Source organism: Sylvia atricapilla, chromosome 3 (genome assembly GCF_009819655.1).
Source record: "Sylvia atricapilla isolate bSylAtr1 chromosome 3, bSylAtr1.pri, whole genome shotgun sequence".
NCBI lineage: Eukaryota > Metazoa > Chordata > Aves > Passeriformes > Sylviidae > Sylvia > Sylvia atricapilla.
In genome coordinates, this window is record NC_089142.1 from 57812061 (window position 1) to 57834415 (window position 22355).

Genomic DNA, 22355 nt, shown 5'->3' on the forward strand with positions numbered 1-22355 from the left:
TCTGGTCGTGTTGATAACCAGATTTAGTTCATCAGCCCACCAACCCTGGCCACAAAAACGTGTACTGACATCAGTTCAGTGTGTTGGACAGGCTTGGTTGCAGCAATATGAGTGCCCAGCTCCAAGGGAGAATCATTCCAGGGACTCCCAGGGTGAAACTTCCCTCTTCCAGCAAGCTGTTTCAGCTCAGTTATGAAGACATACTGTAATCTGATCCTTTCTGTAGGTTATTGTGTTTGGAGTGTTTCTGGTACTCGAGCCAGTATAATTTTTTTTCCTACACATCCCAGTTTGAAGGTTACCTCCTGTGGTCAGGTTAACCACCAGTTTTTATGAGCTCCACTGACTTGCCCTGGCAAAAAGTTCGTTCCTCAAAACCTAGCAAATAAGTTTTAATGCTTAAAGACTCTCAGCCAACAAACAGTCAAGCAAAATTAAATTCCCGGTTTGTTTTGAGAAATTGTAAGGTTTTTCATTAATTTATGTATTGATATAGTGCCTATTATAGCAGGAGCATTCTCCACTTTCTCCACTTACAAGATTAAGATATCAAAAGGGGTTAAAGAGCCATTAAGCCGAAATGCTGTTTTTAGAGTTCCTTGAATTAGTGAAAAATAGAGAGATATTCAAGATGTGAAGCCAAAGTGACCCAAGTTGATCCACACTGGTCCTGTTTTAAAACTGCCACACAGGCACAGCCTTTACACTGTGCCAGTGGTGGCACTGGGAATGGGGAAGCCCTTCCTGGCTTAAGGGGCTGAAACAGGAGAAAATGACGCAGATCAAAAAAACAGCATTGTTCTGCCAAACCTGCTCTCAAGACATCTCCTTTGCAAGGGAGAAGCGAGGAGTCCTGAGGCAGGGAGTTGGGAAATGGGGGAAAGCCCCTCTGATTTAAAGGGGCTTAAGCTGTTGTGGGGCACCTCAATATTTCCATGTTGTTTATGTGCCTTTAATTGCTAAAACTGGCTAAAAATGCCATTTTCAAATAATAGTATAAATAGCCTGAGCAGAGCTGTAGTTAACTGTGTAATTTAACTCCATGAAACTACTGACATGTTTAAAAGTATGCAGATGCTAGTGTCTTATGCTAGATCAGGATCTTAATTATGCATAGTTTGAGATAATTGGGTTGGTTTAGCTTCGTATCTCAACCTGTTAATTCTAACTAGTAAATTAGGATTCAGCTGTAATTCCTGTATGTTTAGTAGAACTATTTCAATTTACTCCTGTCATTAGGTAAGTGTTATGATTAATTCTGCTTCTGTTTTTTGGTTTTCTTTGGGAGAGGTCTGAGTTCAACATATTCATATCACCAGGTAAATTCAGACAATTACATCTTTGCTCTTTGGTGCGTGATTTTTTTTTTCAGGAGATATAAATGGATAAATGATCTGGATAGATATTTTGAGGAACAAGCAAGTCACAAATGGTGTTTATTTTGTTATAGAATTTGTTCTTAAGTTGCTGTGCTAGCCTGTATTTTGTGGGATTTGTTTTCTCTTTCTTGTCTTTTAGAAGCTCATACTTAAAAATTAATCAAAAAATGCCCAGTTTGACTTTTTAACAGAAACAGAAATATGTGGTAAAGGTCACATCTGTGGTTGAGCCTGTGTTTAACAATCCAACCTTTCTCCAAGGTTTATCTGCAAGGGTAGACAGATTATCTGCTTACAGGTGCAGGAGTATAACTGAATGTCATTGTTTCCACAGATGAGCACCATGCCAGGACTGCCCACAAGGCCATGCTTCTATGACATTGACCTTGACCCCATCACAGAGCAAGTGAAAGGATTGTTTTGAAAGTGACATCCAAATTCAGGTCGGTCAACAGCCTTCATTTTCCTGTTCCAGCTTGGGGGAGGATGTTTGTGCCTAGTATGTGTGTAAGAAAGGATGTCAGGAGTTTATCTAGGTTATCGTTTCAATAAGGATTTTAGGCACTTTGAGGGTGTATTTCATAATGTGCAGTTTATCACACGGGTTTCTCATTTGCTGAATGGTGACTGGCACTTTGCTGTTGTCCGCTAATGGTGCCTTTTGGATTTTCTGGCACTGTCAGTTTTGGCATCAGGAGGAGCCAGCTCTGCAACTGTACCACTCTTAGCTATGGAAAAAGCCAGTCTGAAGAAACCATGTCATCTTAGTCACCTCAAAAGAAATACTGCCACACACGTGGCAGTGTGTGTCTGTCATTACCTAGATACCACAGAAGATATTTCTCAGTTTGTTCATGAGCTCTGCTTTGTTTTTTCATGTTTTGTTTTCATAGCTGGTGTCATCTCTCTCAAATGGTAATAAGCATTTCAGGAACACAAAGCTGTCCTCTTAGCCTGTTTTTCATGCTGGATTCTCTTCCTTTTCCTCGAAGGTTGCAGTTCCCCCACCACCTCCTCCCTTTCTCTCTCTTCCCTTAATCTTCTTGGTGTCCTGCTTTAATTTTGTGCAGCACATGTTCCTCACTTAAAAATACAAGATGTTATGAAAATATTTCATGCTACTCCATTTTAACCTTTTAACATAATAAGTGGAGTAAGAGAGAATGTAACCCTGACTGAAACAAACCATGTGTGCCTGTCAGGGGATTCTCTCCTTTCATCACTTAGCTCTCTCCCCCAATTGATTGGTCTGGAGAGCAAAAGGGTTTTTCTTTTTTGAGACAGAGCAACACTGTTACTATGAGCTAATAGGACTGTGACTGGACCCCAGATCAGCCACAGCTTTGAAGTGGATGTACCAGGTGCTTCAGCCCTGCTTTAGCAGTGCTTTCTTGCTGTGGATTGAGTGAAAGGGCTTTCATTTTCCATTTCTGTGTTTGAACGGATTGTTGGGAGGAGGGGAGAGGTTTGCACAACCCAACCAGACCAAGTGAATTGTTCACTTGCCCGCCCATTCACACGAATGCCACAATATTCACGTAATACCTGGTGAGAGCAGATTCTGCCAGCTTGTGTGTGCCAGTCAAGGCAAGTAAAAAGCATCTAGCTTGAAAGTTAACCTGCATGCACAGGTAATTAACTACCTGTATGCAAACCAGCCCTGACTATTGTGTGGCTGGGTAGTGCTGCACATGGCACTCCTTGGCATGTATCCCATTTTAGTTACTGATACACATGATATGTCTGACAGCTTCATGCACACGTATTGATTCATTATGTGTCACCATGTAATTGCTTCTGAATCGTTTGAAATGACTGGAGAATCCTAACGCAAAATCTATATGCAGATTCACATAGCCTGCTTAATTGGGTGTTTACTGCCTAGTCTTACAAAAATCCATCCAAACCAGGCACTGATGGGTTTGAAAGAACAACAGTAATTAAGGAGACAAAATACTCCCTTCCAACTGTGAAGGCCTTTCATTGGAAGCTGTGTTTGAAATGAAAATGTTAAACTTGGGTTTTAGTCAGTGATGGTGTCTTGTCAGATGTAAAAAGAAATACTAATGAAGTCATAAAAACATAATAGGTAGGAAATAACATATATGACCAACAGTTAATAAATTATTTTAATGTCATTATGGAGGCATTGTTGTCATCTGACAGGTGAATGCTTCATTAAGGTTAAGAGTTTTAAAGAAAAAAGCAGCTTGATTATATTTATTTTTCATCAATATAGGCACATGCTCATCTGTGTTCCTACCTTTAACAATCTAAATAAATGCCTTGAAAGGATGTTAATACTCAATGAACACCACACAAGGTAGTCAAGTGTTCATTAGCTCTAAAATTCATCTGGTTCATGTGCTAGATTTGTACATTGCTTATTTTGGAAGAAGAGTGAACTAATATTCCCATGTGGTCTTTACTCCCAACTTTCTGTGGAGAGGTTTAGTAGTATCCTTTGTTTTCACATATTGACTGAAGTGAACCTACACTGTAGGTGATACCATGATTTGAGGTCTTTGTGGGTTTGTTTCTGTGGTGGCAGATCAAGGGATTTATTTTTTTCATTTAATTTGAATTCTGCAGCATTTTAGTGTATGATATTATTAATAATATGGTGTTTTGCCAGCTCATTAGGGCTGATTCAGATCTTTAAAACTTTCAATTTTAATGGAAAAATATTTAGAAATTTGTGGAAGAGCTGCTGTTGTTTCATTATAAACATGTCTGCAGAGCTGAGAACAGTTGTTTTAGTGTGCAGTTAATATCCTCCTCTGCAATGCATATCTTCATCAGACCTGTGAAAGACATACAGGCAGAAGTTCCTGCTTCTCAGGATGCTGTGTGAGGCTTTGGCTGAGCTGGAACACTGGGTGTCATTTTCCACTCTGATTTTTCTCTACCATTTCACACCAGTCATTTGAACATGCTCTAAAAAGTCATGGAAGGAAAAACCTTATCATAAAAGTCAACTCTGTTTTTCTCTGTTGACAAAGAGCCAATACATGGACACACAATATTGGAGTCTCTCTGTAGGAGCAATGTGATCTATCAAAAAAACGAAACATTAATGTACAGAAATGAACCCAAAGGAATCTGGCTAGTCCTTCGTCACTACCGACTGTCCTGTTTAAATTATACTGTCCAAGTCATACGCTAAGAAAGTTGAAATTGTTTCCTTAGGAGCTGTCTGTAGAGAGCACCAGTCAAGGGTAAGACTTACATGGAGACAAGTTTGCCAATAGGAAGAAATTTAAAAAAAAAAAAAAAAATTTTGCTCAGTGAGGGAAAGTTGCAAACTGGACCTGCACAATTAAAGTCTGTTAAGGATCCTTGTGAGCTCTAAGGATCCCTCTAATTTAATCAGTGGCAGTAGGTGCCTGCACTTACTGTGTAGGCTTTGAGTGTCTGGGCTGATGGCAGCAGGGGGAAATTGTTCTCCTCAGTTGTGACTTCATAAGGCGGCCACTGTCCGCAGTGTCTGATGTATTCTTGAACTCTTCTCTTCAAAACTGGCAGAGCATCAGAATTATTTTAATACACAGCATGGCTACTTTGCTGCCCTCAGAGCTTTTCTGAACTTGAAAGGAATCCCAGAGCTCTGCCTGTGAGCATCTTTGTGGCCATAAAGAAGTCCGTAAGAGCAGATCAAAAGTGGTGTTCTAAAATTGCAACCTATTTGTTAGATGTTCTCATCATAATTTATTCAGATATGAATAGAAAATGTTTTAAGACCTTTTCCTTACATCCACAAAACTGAGCCTATGAACAAAAAATTACTTATTTTAGTTTCATTCCACAGTATTAGCTTTCAGTCAACAACAATTACTACAGTAATATGCAGTCTGAAGTCTGTATTATGCTGGAGGACAGGTACAGGTTTTTGTTTCTCACTTAGTTGGGCTACGCACATAATAAATGGGAGGTGCATATGGCATAATTATACATTTTTGTTAATTGTTAAGGCAAAAATATCCCATTTCACTGGAGCGCTCATTTAGGTTGTGACTTTTTTTTTTTTCTTTAAAGAAAGCAGATATCTTGTTTCAATGTATAAATTTCTTATCTTTCATTTCAGAAGCTGAAAATTAAGAACTGCAACTTTCCTGTTTCCTGCAAGTAGGAGACAAAAAATGAATCTGAAATATTCCTGTTATGTGTCTCTGGAGGAATGTCAAGATAGACCAAAGAGCAAAAGTTTACTCTTTCTTCAAACTAGTTTTTATGATGAAATATAACTGTAATATTAAAAAAACCCCAAACAAAACAAAACAAAAAAAAACACACAAAAAAAAAAAAAAAAAAAAAAACACCAAACCAAACAAACAAACAAAAAACCAAACAAACAAACCCAGCAAGGTAAAGTTTTGCTCGCTGTAATGCAGGAAGCGCTCTACTGCAGCTTATGCTTGTTTGTGGATAAAATGACGTTGAAAAAGAGCAGTTTTTCAACTCAGAGTTTTTGTCTTTTCTCAGAGGAGTGTACAGAAGTATTTCCTTTATCTTGGCTATCTACAAAAAACTTGCATAAACATGATTATGCTGTGTGACCAAGCCTATTTCTCTCTGAAAAGTACACTTTTGCTCCTGGCATTCAAGAGCTGAAACTACACACAGATTAACTGCACATTTTTGAGTTATCATCAAGCGTTGCTCTGGATGCGTTTGGGCAACAGCCAAGTTTCAAGCAAGGAAGATATTAAACAGAGAAAGAACAGAGCATGTATTTTGTTAAAAGTTTTTAATGTATAATTTGTTTCCTTGTTGGGCAAAGATCTTTTGAAACACTTAAGCCATAGCTGTCTTGTATCCATAGGTCTGTCTTTATCCGGAGCATGTGTTACAGGCTGTCCAGCTGATTATGTGCTTGTTGTGGTGAAGCTGGTTGTTCAGACAGGGCACTGCTCCTTCTGAAGGGCTGTTTTGCTCCTGTTCATGGCTAATGAAGCCTCCTGCTGTGCTGGCTCCCGACCTAGAGTTTTTTCCCTGGCAGTACACAACAGCCCAGTTACAACAGAGGAACGAACGTCTGTCAAGCAGGGATGGGGACGGGGCACAGCTTTTTTCTGCTTCATTTTGCAGGTTTTAACGACCTTACTGGTAAAAATGGAGGGTACTTCCATTTGAAGGGGTATTCAAACAAGTTCAATTGCAAACGTGTGTTTTAATTTGTCTCAGTAACTTTACTTTCCTGGTTTTTCCTAAAACCTGTAGCAAAACAAGCCTTAGGCACAGGATACTGCATTTAGCTTTCCAGGCTGCTGCTTCTCAGGAAACTCTCGTTGACTGACTGTTGGCTCCTTCAATAACAAAAAATGAGACAGAACAATAGGGTGAATCGAGACAATAGGCCATTGTTTTTTTAGGTAAAAAGCAGTGAAATAATGATGAGAGAGTTTATTTTCCTGATGACGTTTTCCATCCTGTCGCTTTGCTCTGCTTACGCACATCTGCGTGTTGTGGGCTTTTGCAGGGTAGCCTTGGTTCCCTTCTACAGAGCCACATTTGGAGACTTAATTATCTCAGAAACTCTGTAGTAATTGAGGGGTTTGTTTTGGTTCTTAAAATCATGCTTCGTTATTTATAAACTCAAAACTATAATTATGGACAGTAGAGCAAACTGGGGACAATTAATTGTCTGTGCCTTCCCTGGAGTAGCACGGAAATGTCTGCTGACTGCATTTCAGTGCTATTCATAGCATGGTCCTCCAGCACCACAGGGATTGCTGTGAAGATAAATTTAAATGTAAAAACTAGAGCAATTTAATATTTTATCCTTACTAGACGATAGGGCTTGTAACAGCCTAGACTGTGGATGCTTTAATTACACTGGGGCATGACAAACATGGTAAGTAGAAAGTCTGATTCAAGCTCTCAGAGCTGCTGGGGAAGAGAGATTTCTTTTATTTTCTATTAAATTGTGCCACAAAATACAACCCTGTGCTCTTCATACACACAACAGTGCTGTAAATTAGTCTCACACTCATCTATCTAGTAAAAAAAATAGCCAAAGAGTTTTGGAAGAAAAATAGATATGGTTTCAAGACACAGTTTTCCTGGTAGCTTCCTTACAAGAAAAATAAACAAGGTTTTCATTCCATTTTGTCCAGAGAAATTCAGAAAACACATAATTGTGCCTTGCTAGGAGCCACTATGGTTCCCCTGCAGGTGCACTGGAATTGTCACCATGCAGTGTGGGATACTAAATGTGGCACTGGCCGATTGCCTTTGAAGCTCCCATATGGATGTGGATGTTCAAGCAACAAGTTTTATAAGTCATCTCAAGCTGCTGTATAATACTTTCTGTAGTATTGTCTCCATCTTATCCCTTCAGGCCACACACTGATAGGTCAGATAAACGGTCCCAGTCTCTCCCTAAAACACCATTCCAGCTCATTTAGTTGAGAGTTGACAAGCATCCTGTAAATTTTTCTACAGTCATGTGCACAGGATTTGTTATATTGTTTAGATAGCTTCAGTAACTCAAGGAAAGGTGAAATGGCCCACTTGTCTTTTGTCATAGCTTTTCCCCCACCTCCTCTAGTTAACTAGCTCCAAAATCTCTCAAGCTATTGCATTTTTTGTCCTTTGTCGTGATCCAGAGGGATTGAGCTATTGGCCACCAGCTGAGCTGCAGAAACTGACACAATATGTTCCTTAATCTGAGGCCTTCCTGCAGAAGAGTCAAACCTGAAAATTTTTTAAGATCCCACTTATTGGTGGGTGTGTCACTTGTTACATGGATGTGGCTGTGGGACTCCTTTCTTCTTGCATCTACTCTGAGCAACGCTGTTACATGGCAGAACCACAGCTTTATAAGGCAGCTTGCCAAGCTTATCCCTGCCTTTGCTGAAGTGTGTTTAGCACCATGCGGTTGTTTATTATCAGAAGATCTGCTTTCTGTAGTGACTCAATACTTTGTTACTGCTACTGCTGAACTGATTCTGTGATGACATTGAAATACTTCAGAACACATGCAGCAGGTTTCTTCATTTGTAGTTGGAAATTCAAGTTTCTGGAATTTCAGTTGCCATGAGCATCAAAATAAAGTCTAATAGCTAAAGTGTGCTAACGTTTAGTTTGCACAAGTGGTCCTGTCTGAATTTATTAATAAATACATCAATTATTTAATATGGTTCTCTCTTTCTCTATGATCTTGTCTACTTAAATAGTGACTTCTTTTTTTTTAATTCCTCATAAGCCACTTAGTCCTGTCATGCCCATGTCTCCAGCTAAACACAGCTATGCCAAGGAAGGAGAGGAGCATCAGCCAGATGTGAGGAAAGTATGGGACTCTTACCTGGTTTCCGAGAACCCAGGAAAGTGTTTGGCGCCTGGCTGTTTCCACAAAGGACCATGAACTACAGGGTTGTCCACAAGTTGTTCTCCATCAGTAGAGTCCTTTTGAAGTTGGTTTGTGCTTGGGGAAGGACACACTAGGCTAACATCCTGTCCTGATCTCAAAATATCTTGCTGTTGCCTTTGGTCCTTGACGTGAAAGGCTGGGTCAGACGTAAGAGTCAGTTGGACACTTTCCACTTTTCAGCTGTAGGCTGGATTCATGTGAAGCACTGTCAGGTACAGGAATATTCTCTGTGGGCTTCTCAAGGTAGGATTCAAACACAAGTGATGCAAAAGCTTCAGGAATTATGGGTGCTAAACCACTAGGCCATAACATAGCAGAAAGCATCCTGGGAGCATGAATTAATAAAATAGGGGAGGTGAGGGAAGAAATCGAGCATTGCAGGCACTTAGTGGACAGTGTTCCTGTTTTTTAAATAGCTGAGTTTAGTCCCAGGCATGTGGTTTGCATCAGTACTGGGTTTTTAACACCCTTTTCATGGCTAGATTTCCAACAGCTTCTCTGCAGTACTTCAGCCAGGACCTTAGCCATATGGGTAACCCATAGAGGTTTGTTCTTGGCGGCCCCCTGAGTCTGCCCTGCTGACAGCCACCCAATCAGCCAGGGGTGAGTGTGGGAGGCATATGCAAACTCTCCCCTCCACTGAATTGCTATGGTGGTGAGGGGGGGTGTTACCCCTTTAAACATGCAGGTTATCTTAAAATTTTCTTTGGAGAAAATATTTTAGAGAAAAATTTTAAGGCCAAGGTATGGACCCCCTGCTTGAGAGGGTTGGAATGGAAACACTGAAGGCCCCTTCAGGCATTTGTCCTGAGAACAGGACTGCTGTATACTATACACGTTACCATTCACTGAGGATTCAAGGCCAGAATGTTTACATAAAGTAAACTAAATTCAAATATTTTTACAAGAGTCGTCATAATAATAGTTTCCTACCCCATGTGGTTGAGTTTAATGTATTATATACTCACAAACATGAGGAAGAATCAATTTGTGCATGCAGCTTTTATGTAAAATCTTCAATATTTGCTTCCTCAGTAAAATTTTTAACTTCAACTTTTTGAGTAATTATTGGGAGGAGCTAAACTGCTCCATACCAGCGTAGGCTCAACCAGGCACGACACTGACAAACCTTTTCAAATCAACCCTGCACCAAGTGATCTCCAGGTCCCTTGCAAGGTAAACTGTTCTATGCTCCTATGAGCTGAGACATTAGCAGGAAAAGTTAGGGCTGAGGAAGCCCAGAGCTGGACTACACCCCACACACACACAGCACAGGCACCTTAAGAACTTCACTTTGCAGAGTACTACTAGAAAAGGGGATGTATCAATTACAAGTCATGCCCACTTCAGTGTAATACACTAAATCAAGGTTTAAGTTATGACATTTTAAAAGCTAAATTGTTTCCCACTAGGCAATTTCCATCATGCTCTTTCAACTCAATTACCATCAACATCTGGTCAAAGTTACATTCTTAATGCCAAAGAAGATTTTCAGCTTTTCAGGATACAGCCTGTTAGTTGCCCATATAATGCAGCCCCTGCATGTTCTTATCACACACACAGTTTATATTTATTTTCCAGAAAAATACAATTATGGCTGTATTTGGACAAAACCTGTATTATGTACATGACATGTAGCTACACCACTGTATGAACTCCTGGATATTTCTTTCAATTTCCTTTTTTAAGGAAAGGCTGAAGGGGAAAACAGAGAGGAGGATATCTGACTTGGGACAGCAGACCAGCCCCTACACAGCATTCAGTCAGACAGAATCTCTGCAAGGACACAAAGTCCCTTTATTCACTGGTTCTCTGCTTGGGTGCTACACCTATTCCCACATGGCTTCAGCTCATCCTGATCACCTTGGTGTCTCCATTGCAGTCAGAGAAAGTTTTTTTTGCAAACCTGTTGGTTTTTTTCAAGTGTTTGAGGTAAGTGAACTCTCCCTGAGGGAGGTTTCTGGGGAGAGCAACAAAACCAACATCTAACTCCAATCTGCTCTTTATGACATTAGCTTGCAGTGGCAGTGTAATGAACCAGACCCTTCACATCAGTGCCCTACAGAGGTTCATTTTCCCCCTATGTTTAGAATGTTCCACCACTGTCAATCACTGTCAGACCTTAATACCTGGCAAAAGCTTGTTCATCCAGGATGAAACCTGTATCTAATTCTGCTTGTTGAGCTGCTGAAAGTCAGGCAGACTTTAAATCTCAGTCTGTCAGTGAGAACCAAGTATCCAAGTTATTTAATTCTCAGTAGTACAGGGAAAATGAAAAATAATAAAAGAAGAAAATGAATAGTAAAGAAGTGCTATTTATTCAAGATGGTAAATGAAGAAACAAAGCATAGGAATCACATTCTCTCTTTTGGGACAGATTTGTATGAAAGCAGTTCTAAATCAAGGTAAGTCTGAGAAGTAATTTCACTAAATCTCACATAAAAAATTCCTTTAAGTGGAGCAGCATATAATGTAGCACCAACAGTTCTGAAGAAGGCTATATATAAAACAAAAGTACATTTAACTGCAAATCGCTGCTGAAAAGGGAACTTTTAATACTAAGTTGACATTAAAGAGATACACTAAATCAGCCCAGTGTAGTGAAGTGTAACTAAGAAGTAAGTAGTAGAGGATGAGATGACCAGCGAGTGAAAAATGTCAGTTTAAAAAAAGGAAAAAAAGTCTAACATAGCTTCTGAGATAATAATACACTTGGAAAGTTAAGGCTACTGGAGATGACCAAGAGCCAGTTCATAGCAAGGTGTTGTAAGCTGTTTCCCATCAATTTTCCCTCACAGTATGGATTACCAGATTCCCAGAGACAGGAAGAACATCTTGCATTGAGCTTGTGCCTGGCGTCACCTATAGCAACTGGCAGGGGATCAGAAGGGTGGCAGAAATTGCCAGGGAGCCCAGAGAGGGGGGAGGCTCCAGGCTCAGATTCCTGTATTTACTGAGTCCTCCTCATACGTGCCTTCTCTGTGGCGGGTCACTGCAACAGATAACCTCACCTTGGCTAAATTTGGACATCTCTATCCCACGACTGCAGTTACTCAGCAACAAACAAACCACACACCAGCTTGGAAGCAGAAATGGAAGAGTTATACCCAGTATGATTTAAACACGTCTGGGAGCTGTGCAGGCAACCTGCAATTATCAAACCAGGAGTTTCAGGAGCTGTTTAAAAGACAGATGGTTTATTTTTCTAACCTTCCAGAAAGTACCAACAGCATCCTCATCCAACACCATGCTTGGGGAAGGAGTGCAAAAACAATTCCTTAAAACACTGCTTTTCTGCTGGTATTCCAGTTTCATCCCTTTAAGCTCTGACAAAAGAAAAAAGTAAAAAACCCCAAAACCTCACTCTCTCACAGTGAGAGGATCCCATCAAATATATTTATGCATCTGCAAATGGATTCTTACCCCAAACATCTCTAATGCTGAGATTTTTCCACTGAAGACAAGTGGTAGGAACAAACTGACAGGAGAATGAATATACTGTTGAATCCTGTATAAGAGATGATGAAGTGAACCTACAGAGCCAAATCCAAACATTTAGAGAGACAAGCCTGGATGCACAGCAGCAATTAGCCTTGCATACTTGGGAAAACATGTTTGGGGAGGACCTTTTTCATAACTCCTGTGAAGTGGCTGTGATACCCAGCTGTGGCAGGGAGACATGCTGGGAGAGCCATACCTTACTTAATGCAACTGAAATAGAAACAGTCCAAGTAACCATTTACTCATTACATAAACTTGAATTTTAAATTTAGCGGCATTTCACCTTTTGACCTAGAATTTCACGTTGCCTCAACCAGCTTGACTTGAGCCCGAAGAGCTATAGAAATGTTTACAGCCATCTGCTGCAGCAGGATAGAAGAAACCCTCTCCTGGATCTTGAAACCAGTGTCTGGGGAGTGTTCAGACACACTCAGCACTGGATCCAGTTGGACTCACTGCAGACATCTTCCATCATGCCACCAAGCCCAAGGGCTGGCCTGAGCACCCCACAGCACCCCACCCTACAAACAGAGCAAATCGTGCTCCCTGCAGCCCACCACCTGGTGAAGATATAGATGGTTACCATGTGGAAACATGGGCATCACAGTTGTAAGAAAAAACAACCCAAAAAAACCTCTCCCAAGATTTATAAACTTTATGCTGGACTTAAAAGGTAAAGCACATGCTTTAAATTCTACATGATTTATTTAAATGCCAGTGCCCAGCAGGCAAATAATTTTTTTTAATATTTTCAGTAGAGGTGAGGACTCCAGTATAGAGTCAGCAGGTTATAAATCTATTTTTTTTCCTAATAAAAATATTTTAGAATTTAGATATTCACCTAAAGCATCCACTCAGATCTGGTACAGATGCTGGCCCTATCCAAGCTGCTTACACAGAACCACTCAAGATGGAAAGTACCTCTGGAGCTAACCAGGACCCACCACGTGCTCAGCATTGTATTTATTACAACCCAAAATTTCTTTAAGTAAATTTGCATTTTCATGTACAGACTTAGGGAGTAGGTCACACACTGTAGGGCTGCTTAGCAGCTGTAAATTGAAGGGCTTGCTCATTCATGCTGAAAAAGCAAAGGCTTGCTGCAAAGGTAGGATAGCCAGAACCAGCCAGTCCCCTGGACTGTGGAAGCATGGCACAGCTATTCCCCTACAACCCCTCAAAGGAGCCACATTAAGACCACTAACCTGCTCATTCTCCTGGATGAGTTGTCATAATCCAAGGCACATCCTGCAGACTTTCAGAGCTCTGGCCTAATCTCTTATTTCAAAGCACTTGAGGGGGAAAAACAAGAAGAAAAAGCCTGAAAACCCAAAGGAAATGATTCTCACTCCACCCCCCCCCAGCCCTCAGGTGTTTTAAATTTCTCTAGAACAAGGAGGTCTGGTAGGTGCAGGTGCTGCCAACCCCACACCAGGTCCTTACCTGAGAGGTTTGGTCTCCCAGTGTCTGAGGGACTCGGGTGTTTCCATCAGTGGCTGGAGTTGCCCTTGCCCCAGTGGAGGCAGCAAAGCTGCAGCCCCTCCACAGCCCATATGAAAGCTCACGTATGGGTTTGAACCACCATCTCTGGTAGCCTCAGCCCATGCAGGCAGTCTTGCCTGCAGGAACAACTCCATTGCTCAGGAGGATGGTGGGAATAGCTGAATCATGCCTTGCAGACAGCTCTGCCCCCTGTGCCAGCTGTCCTGGCACTATGATGCCATGAGTCACAGCACCCCAGGTACCCCTGAGGCAAATCATCCCTCAGCCCAGCCTGGGCACGGATGTCCTCTGTGCGTCTGGGAAATGCCTGGTGCTCCTGAGGAGGTGGATGGTACCTGGGACTCGGGACGGTATTCAGGAATGGAGGTTAGGCCTTAGAAATCAGCATCCAACCACAAAATACCCTCACCTGATGTTTGTGAGCCCAGAGCAGGACTCAGGCACCACCTGCCTGGTTTGAAAGCACAGTGAGTGCTGCTATTTCCATCTCACTTCCAGCCTGCTGGATAAGCCAGTAATACTGTCACCAGCCCATGGTAAGCCTTCCTCAGGGATCTCAAACTAAGGAAAAGGAGCAAGGAAGGGGAAAGAAAACTGCAATTTACTCACAGTAGTGTGCTTTTCCTCTGCAATCTTTATCCTGCTGGGAACTCCCTTGGCATTCAGAAAGAATCTGTGTTTAATCGCTGGTCTTGTTCAAAATGCAAAGTACCTTGCCTTGAGACTGATAATTTAATCTCCTTTGGATAATTGCTACCAACTAGACTAACAGCCGACAAAGGTCAAGTCATTGGTTATTCAAAGCAGGATTTCCCCCATTTTACAAAAAAACTTCTACTTGATCTTTGACTTGTCAGCTGCAGCGTGTGATTGCTTTCAGCGCTGGTAATCACTGCCAGGGCTGTGTGCAGTGTGTGCCCCTCCGTGCACACACACACTGCAAACATAAATGCAAACTGGAAGTGGCCTGCTCGCTCAAAGCTCTGTGTGATACCATAGACCACTTCCAATTAATGCTCAATAAAATTTATATCCTCCATGGCACTTTGTATACATTTGCATATATTAAATTATCCCAAGGCTTACTAAGTAGTGAAGGGAGCTCCTCAGCCTTATTTTGATTCGTTCTCAAGGAAATTTATTTTATGTGATCGTGATATTTTTGCATGTTTGTCCATCCTCTAATACTGAATCAGTCCCTAAGCAGTAAATTGATAGACAAGTAAATGACTATAGATTTCATAAAAGCAGGGAGACAGTGGGAGATGAAGAAGTAAAATGGACACAGGAGAGAGATGTTTTCCATGGTGATATAGAAATTTACGAGGACCAAACTTTCCAATTTCACTTCTTGCCAGTCTATGCTTTCATTATATATAATATTTCAACTAACTCATAATTCTGGATGCTGTATTTTAGAATCAGTTGCTGTATTTTAGAATCAGTTGCTGTATTTTAGAATCAGGAGTCATACTGTTTTAAATTTGTAAATCTGTTGCAAGGCAAAATAATGTTCATAAAATCCTTAATTGCTGCAATCTCACATGTGAGGGCCCTACTCAGCCTTGAAAATGAGTCTATGAACAGGGGATAAACACGGTGCTCTTTATTGCACCTTATCAATAGAAAATCCTCAAAACAGGGCAGAATGACTTCTTATTTTTTAAACTGTACAGACTGAGAGTCAGGAAAAATGAATTTAGAGGAGAAAATAAGCTCTGGACCTCAATGCTGCTCTGATACTCAAATCCCATCAACTTCATTTTAGCAAGGAAAGTTCTCCATCAAAATTCCATCAACATACAGCAAAAGTCTCAGTTTCCAGCTATTCATTGCCCATACTGGCAGGAGAAATTCAGGACTTCTCTTGCAAGTCCTTGGAGAGACAGTTTCCTGGAACATTAAGAAAAATTAATCTTGGCATCATTTTTCTAATTACTGTTTTCCCCATCACTGTCGGGAGCCTGCCAAAGCCCAGCCACAGAGATTTGACTCTCACCTTCCCAGACCTGTGGCCTTGTGCTATCTATCCCCAGGGCTGGTGCCTCTCGCATGCCCCAGCAAGGGGACTTCCCAATGCTCCTATGGTTTCGTATTCCAGGAGGGCTGATCATCAGACCCAGATTTTCACTCCTGGTCACTGCCTTCTCTTTGTGGCCAGGATGAGACTTGTACAGTGTTCCAGTGGTGCAAGGCAGCTGCAGTGGGAAAGGCGTAAAATCAAAGGGATAATTCACACACTAAATGTGTTATAGAAGTAAAATATCAAATAAATCACCCCTTGTCCTCTCTGAGGAAATGAGATTAATAATTACATTACTTTTCTTGGCACATAAGAGAAGATCCATCCTTGTTTATCTGCTCTGTGGTGCCTGGGAAAGCAAAGCTGATGTTATTGCTTGCTGGCCTCCGCAATGCCCCAGCCATGCCCTGTGCATTTCCCATGCCCCTGGAGCAACTGGGCAGCTCCAGGGACCAGCACCTATGGATCCCTCTTCCTGGGGAAGGAGCACCTTGGTCTGATGCAACAGGAAAGTGCTTCTATTGTATAAGACACTAATTTATAAGCAGCATTTCAGCCTGAGTGTTTTAATCACAGGAATGTGTGTAATTAGCAATCTGTTACCCGTGATCAATACATGGACACTATTAGGGCATAATGCAAGAGCTTCTTAGAGCTCTGGGTAAATGCTGCCCAGCACTTTGAGAGCTGCAATGGTGAGAAACGCCTCGGCTGCCTCTGGTGAAATGCTCAGAATCTGGTTTTTAAAGAGGCCAGATTGCCTCTGCACTTGTGGCTGTGCAAACATCGGCAGCTCTGCAGTGCACACTTGTGTCTTTCACTTAAACCATCCGAGATCTTCATTACTGCTACTGCTATTTCTGCTGCTACTACAGAGAAATGTTGCTATATAAGAGCAGCACACAAAGAAAAGGCAGGAAAAGTGAAGTGCGATCCATGACACAACTTTAGACTTGGAAAATCCCGTTTGTGTGGTTGGTTCAGGTGTAGCTCTACACTGTAGTTCTACACTGACCTACAGCATTGCTATTAGTTAACTGAGGACACAGAGGAGGGAAAATATTTTGACCTTAATTACGTTCCTGATGTTTATTGCAGAACCATTTAGTGACTGTAACAGCCAGCCTGACAAACACTTACTGTTCACAGGATTGAGGGACTAGGAGATGGAAGAGCAAAGAATTGGGCCCAGGGGAATTGCTGGAGGAGACAAAATGCAGCAGCAATTTCTGTGTGGTGGGAAGATGAGAGGCACAGCGGGGGCAGGTTGGCGTCTCTGTGTGTACCAAGCAATGCCAGGCAGAGGAATGGCTCGTTTCAGTTGCCTGTTGAAGCTCCTGAAAGAAAGAGAAATTTGTAAGTCACCTTCCTGTAGTTCTGTGTCTTTGTTGGAGCACAGTTTGAGAGATGAGAGAAAAATTAAAATAATGACACAAAAATTGCAAAATTCTCCAGCAGAGGTGAAGCAAGAGAACAGTGGGAAAAGAGACAGCAGGCCAAATGGGATGTGCCCCATCTTCTGTGTAAATACATACATTCAGACTACAGAAGTTTAAACATCTGATTTTTCAGTTCAAAAAAAATCTGATTTTCAGTTCAGTTCAACTTCTGATTGGTTCAATGCCTTTTAAAATAGTTTATACTATATAAAATACTCTAGTGAATTAAAAAACGTGTGTAAAGTTTGAAAATTTGAAATGAGCCTTTTAAAAAATATTTTAAATTTAGAAGTACACTTCAAAATCATGCTCCATAGGATAAAGCAGTTATATCTCAAATACTGAAAGGCAAAGGTAAATCGGCGTTTTGGCTGACACTTTCAGGCTGAAATAAAAATACAAAGGGGTAAATTGTGTGTATCTTTATCCTATTTTTCTAGTCTTGTAAGAAAGCTGGCTTGAATACACCCTAGAAGTTACCTAAAATGTTTTACTACGGCCCTGTAATCACTTGTAGCCTGATCCAATGTCTATCGATCCGTTTGGAACTGTTCCCTTGACACCCACCCAGCCCTGCTGGGATCAGGGGAAGAAAGGAAGGCGGGACTACAGACAAGGCGCCTAAAGATAAAATCAGTGTCAAGGTTACCAGGATTGAGGTCTTTTGTTTGAACACAGAGCTTGTTGGCGGGGATAGACATGTCACAACTCATAGTCTTTCATCTTTCTGCTTAGATTTTGACCCAAATCCCTTTTCAGTTCTTGATCAGTGCTTTGATAAAATATATAGGCTTGATGAAAGACTTATGTCGATTTTATTCTATTGATCCAAGACTCCAAGATAAGATAAAAAAGTACATTGTTCTTGAAAGATGGGAATGTCCTTTCCAAGAGATTCCTCAGTCACTACTGGTAGGTAAGAGGTCTTCATTACCAAAGGCATGTAAGAAGCACATCCTGCTGCTCACACAGGACATGTCGAATGTTTGGGGGGTTTTATTTAGAGAAAATGTGTGACTCAAGCAAAAGCATCTGGCAGACAGGACACAGCATTTCAGAAATTTATTTTTCAAGATGAAAAATGGAAATAAATAAATCTTCAAATGTTCATTTCAAAACAGGGGAGGATTTATTTTCTCAGCTTTTTATGTTTTCCACAGAGAAATGACAGGAAATGGTTGGATTTCTATCACTTTTTGGATGCTCTTAAAAACATTTTCCTGCCTGACATTAATGGACAAATAATTGAACAAGATAAAAAAAAAACCCTAAAGCTCACAGTGAAGCCAAATTTTCTGTCAGGACTCAAGCACTTAGGTTTTAATTTTTACATCAAAATCAGGAAGGATTAAAATCCACGGTGTAGCAAAACCCTATCGTTTTCCTCAGAAAAGGCATGACGGGAGTTCCCATCAGCAGCGGGCAGCAGGTCATGGGGGTGAGGGCAGCTCTCTGGAGGAACACAGCTCAGGCCAGAGACTTCAGGAGATGCTAAATCCTGCTGCATCACCACCCCCAGACACCCAGAGAGCCCTCAACACGGGAAATGTGAACAAAGGCAAAGCAATTTTCACTGAGCTCAGCAGTCCTGGGAAGGGTCTTGGTACAGACCTGTTCTGCCCTCTTTACATCCTCAAAGTTTGTAAAAAGGTCAAGAAGAACCTCCCTCCCCTGCCATGCTTGGTGAGACCTTATTCCCTGCCAAATCAATAGCAAAGCTCCTGCTGCTCTCAGCAGAGGCAGATTTTCACCCAGAAATATTATTGAACTTTGAGAGCAAACCCCAGTAACTCCCAAAGCACTGCTGATCAGAAGTACGGAAATTTTTAAGAGAAAACACATCCCTTGGGATGTTCAATGAATGTGATCCACCTACTTTAGCCCTGAAGGCCACAGAAGGGTTCTTTCTGCCTTGTTATGGCAATAGCTGCATCACTTCTGCTTTCCATCACTGAGAACTCCACTCTTTGAATTTACAGGTTCCTGCTATTTATAGCCCCTAAAGTCCTTGAACAACTGTTCATTTCGTAAGTAATGCCGTCATATGAAGCTTAATTTGCTGAATACGATGTTTCCTTTCCTGTGTCATATTGAATTACCAGCAATTATGGCTTTAGTCTAACGTAATGTGAAACTAAGGCCACATAATAATTTACCCAATGAGCTGCACCAACACTGTATGAGCTGTATCTACAGTACCACATCCAAAGTTTAACTCAGTCTGGGGCTTCCTAAACACTAACAAGTTTTTAGGAAGAAGTAACAAAAAGGTACTATATGTGATGGAAAAGCAGATTTGAAGGTCACAATAATATGCAGCTAAAAAAGGGAGTATGAAAAATGTAAACCAATGGGAATATAAATAAGTAAGCCAAACTTTAGCTCATTGTGAGCGGTACCTCTTAATTCCAGCCTAATATTATAGAGATATTTCCTTAGGAGATTCTCAAAAATACTGAATAAAAACCTTGAAATCTTTCTGAGCAAGGGACTCCAAACATCTGGTATCACATTTGAAATGCCACTTGTTTTTCCAATCACTGAGTGGGGAAAAAATTAAAAATAGATTATTATTCTTGCTCATAATATATACCCTAAGTGGAGAGTCACTCAGCATTATTCTCTCTCCGGTATTTTTCCCCACTCATTTCTCTACTTCCACTAAAAATCGCTCAGAACACTGAAAGGGAGAAGGCAGATCCACAGGACCTGTGGCTGCAGCATCCTCCTCAGCTGGCCTAGGATCTGTGTGGTACACAGCCTCCACAAGACCCAAAGAGCCTGGCAGGCTGCTAATGGAACCACTGCTTAAGCTGCTATATCCTGGGGGTGAATTATTATTTCTATCTTGAAAATAGCTTGCACTTTGGCTTAATGTTCTCTGACAGAATGACAGCCCATATTCGAGTTCTGGCAAGCTTCTAAAGGCCCAGAAGGTTGACCGAGGACATGAAATTTTAAATACCTATACAAACTTCCAAAAGCAGAGGGCTATAAGCACATTCCAGTTTTTTCCTATGTCAAAGGTATCCCGTGAGCAACATCTCACACTGAGTTCCCTTAAATTCGGGCCAAATTTCCAAAGTGCAAAGACTCACAAATAAATGATGGCAGTTAAACATTGTAATTTTGACCCTTTTTGCAAGTTTGGGTAAAGATTTAGAATTTCTTGCCCATTCACTCTGCCCTACTCAGGTAATAGAAAGCACATTGCTGCAGGGAAAGAAAAAGGGAAATAAAAAGGATGTATCAGTTGTCCCTAGACAGAAGGGAATTAATATCACAAATGCTTGTTCCCCTTTTGCACAGATACCGATTTGATACTTGAGTGAACATTGTGAACTTGAGTTTTTCAGGGCTGAAGCAACTCACTTTCTCAGCAAGATGTGCCAAGAAGCCCAATTACAAAAGGACAAATGATTCATTTAACAGGGATTTTCATCATGTTGCCACACTGCCTGACCTCCAAACGTGCCAAGATGCTACAGTATCATTTGAACTGGGAAAGAATGCCTCTGTATTATCATGAACGAGATTCAGGAGGGTCCCATTATAGCTGTAATGTTGAAAAATCACCAGCCAACACATAAAAAAGCAGTCTAACTAAAGGAGCCGTCGTGGTCAATCAAATAAACACAGCATTTAAAGACAAAACAAAGTACACGTCCATATGAAAAATTACTACAGTTCATAAGGAAAAAAATTGGATCAAAAGATTAAAACCTTGCTGATGCTGATAGCTGTGTGCATGCAGGAGTGGTGGGATGCAGAAGGGTGAATGATATCACCCATTCTAGGTCCACATCACCACAGCCCTCCAAACTGAAATAGTTTTTTGCCGTGTTAAATTTAACCTAAATCATGTTCTCCCGTCACTGCAGAGTCGCTCCTGCTGGAAAGGGTGGCCCTGCCCACTCCTTCTCCCTCCCTTCTCCTGCCAGCATCTCCCAGTTTCTCTCTGCTGCACCTCTTGCTGCAGTCTGTCTGGTGCTCTTGTTGTCCATAAACCACTGCTTCTCAGAAGCAGTGAACTGTCAGCCAGAAGAAAGAAGTATTTACTGTTTGATTTTCTCCCAAGGTTTCTCCTTGGGAGGGTGAAATAAATCTCACTGAGGCAGTGAACTCCAGCTCCATCCCTTACCATTCAACTGCTGCTCTTGGGTGACTGGCTTTGTTTCTCAGCTGCTGTGTCACTGGATGAGATTTGTTGTGGCCTGCCTTTCGTTTCTTTTCCCATTTAAATTAAATATTAACTAATCCCAGGGGTGTTACCAGTTTTGAACAAAGCCTAAGGACTAAGAAAAGCCAGACCTGCAGCAAAGATATTTTTTTACCTGATCAGCTACAACATCTGGAAATAAAAGGATCCTCAGCTCAATAATTCAGCCTCTTCCTCATCTGTAACACTTGGAGGAACAAACCTTGCTCCTGTCTAAGGAGCTGTGCACTGAGTCACCTCAGCAATGCACTGCCCAGTGCTTGGGTTTACAGTCTGCAAAGTATCTAACAATTCCCACAGGGCAGGCTGGCAGGATCGGGATGCTTCTTATCTCACGAGAAACAAAGGAAGGAAGGACCTTTTTTCTGAAGACGATTAATTAGTATTGATCACAGGGACTTCATGCAAAGAAGCTCGGGCAGGGAGAGAGAACAAAGCGTAGGCAGCACTCTCACATCCTGCCATGAAACAGACAGAAACGGGCAGAATTTCCCCCCCTCCATTTCTCTCCAGGCCTACGGGAGTTTGGTATCAGACTGTTCCACTTTGGCCCATAGGAGGAATGGCAGGAGAGGGTCTGTCAGCAGGCAGCAGCTCCGTCTTCTGCTCTCTTTGGGCTTTTGGCACCAGCCCTACTGTGCTTTAGTGCTTGACACATCTGCAGGACCGAGCTCACCATTCTAGCAGAGAGGGACAACCCCAAATGCTGGGATGGTGTTTAATTTCCACTGAAGCCTTCACAGTGAAGTTTTAAATCCTCCCAGCCGGGAGGACCTTGTCCTTAGGCAATCCTTTAACAACACTGGCAATCCTGAAGCATTTTACATCTTACCCTCTTAGAGCACCTCACAGACAGTTTTGTTTAACAGTGCATCTAAGACCAGAAAAAATTCCCATATTCCCTTTTGGCTGTGGCAAC

The 22355-nt window shown here is 41.5% G+C and overlaps 1 protein-coding gene across 2 annotated transcripts in view; it reads left to right on the forward strand.

Annotated features, from left to right (window-relative positions):
* The window catches only part of MTHFD1L (methylenetetrahydrofolate dehydrogenase (NADP+ dependent) 1 like), a 145750-nt gene extending 137302 nt beyond the window's left edge, over positions 1 to 8448 (forward strand). The window contains exons 27-28 of one of the 2 annotated variants that reach the window (XM_066315473.1): positions 1714 to 1826; positions 5467 to 8448. In XM_066315473.1, the coding sequence (XP_066171570.1) occupies positions 1714 to 1803 (90 nt within the window). In that variant the 3' untranslated portion in view covers positions 1804 to 1826; positions 5467 to 8448. Of the gene's footprint in view, positions 1 to 1713; positions 1827 to 5463 lie in introns of both variants that reach the window. The other variant, XM_066315474.1, reaches the window with a different exon arrangement.
* Positions 8449 to 22355: the final 13907 nt, after the last annotated feature.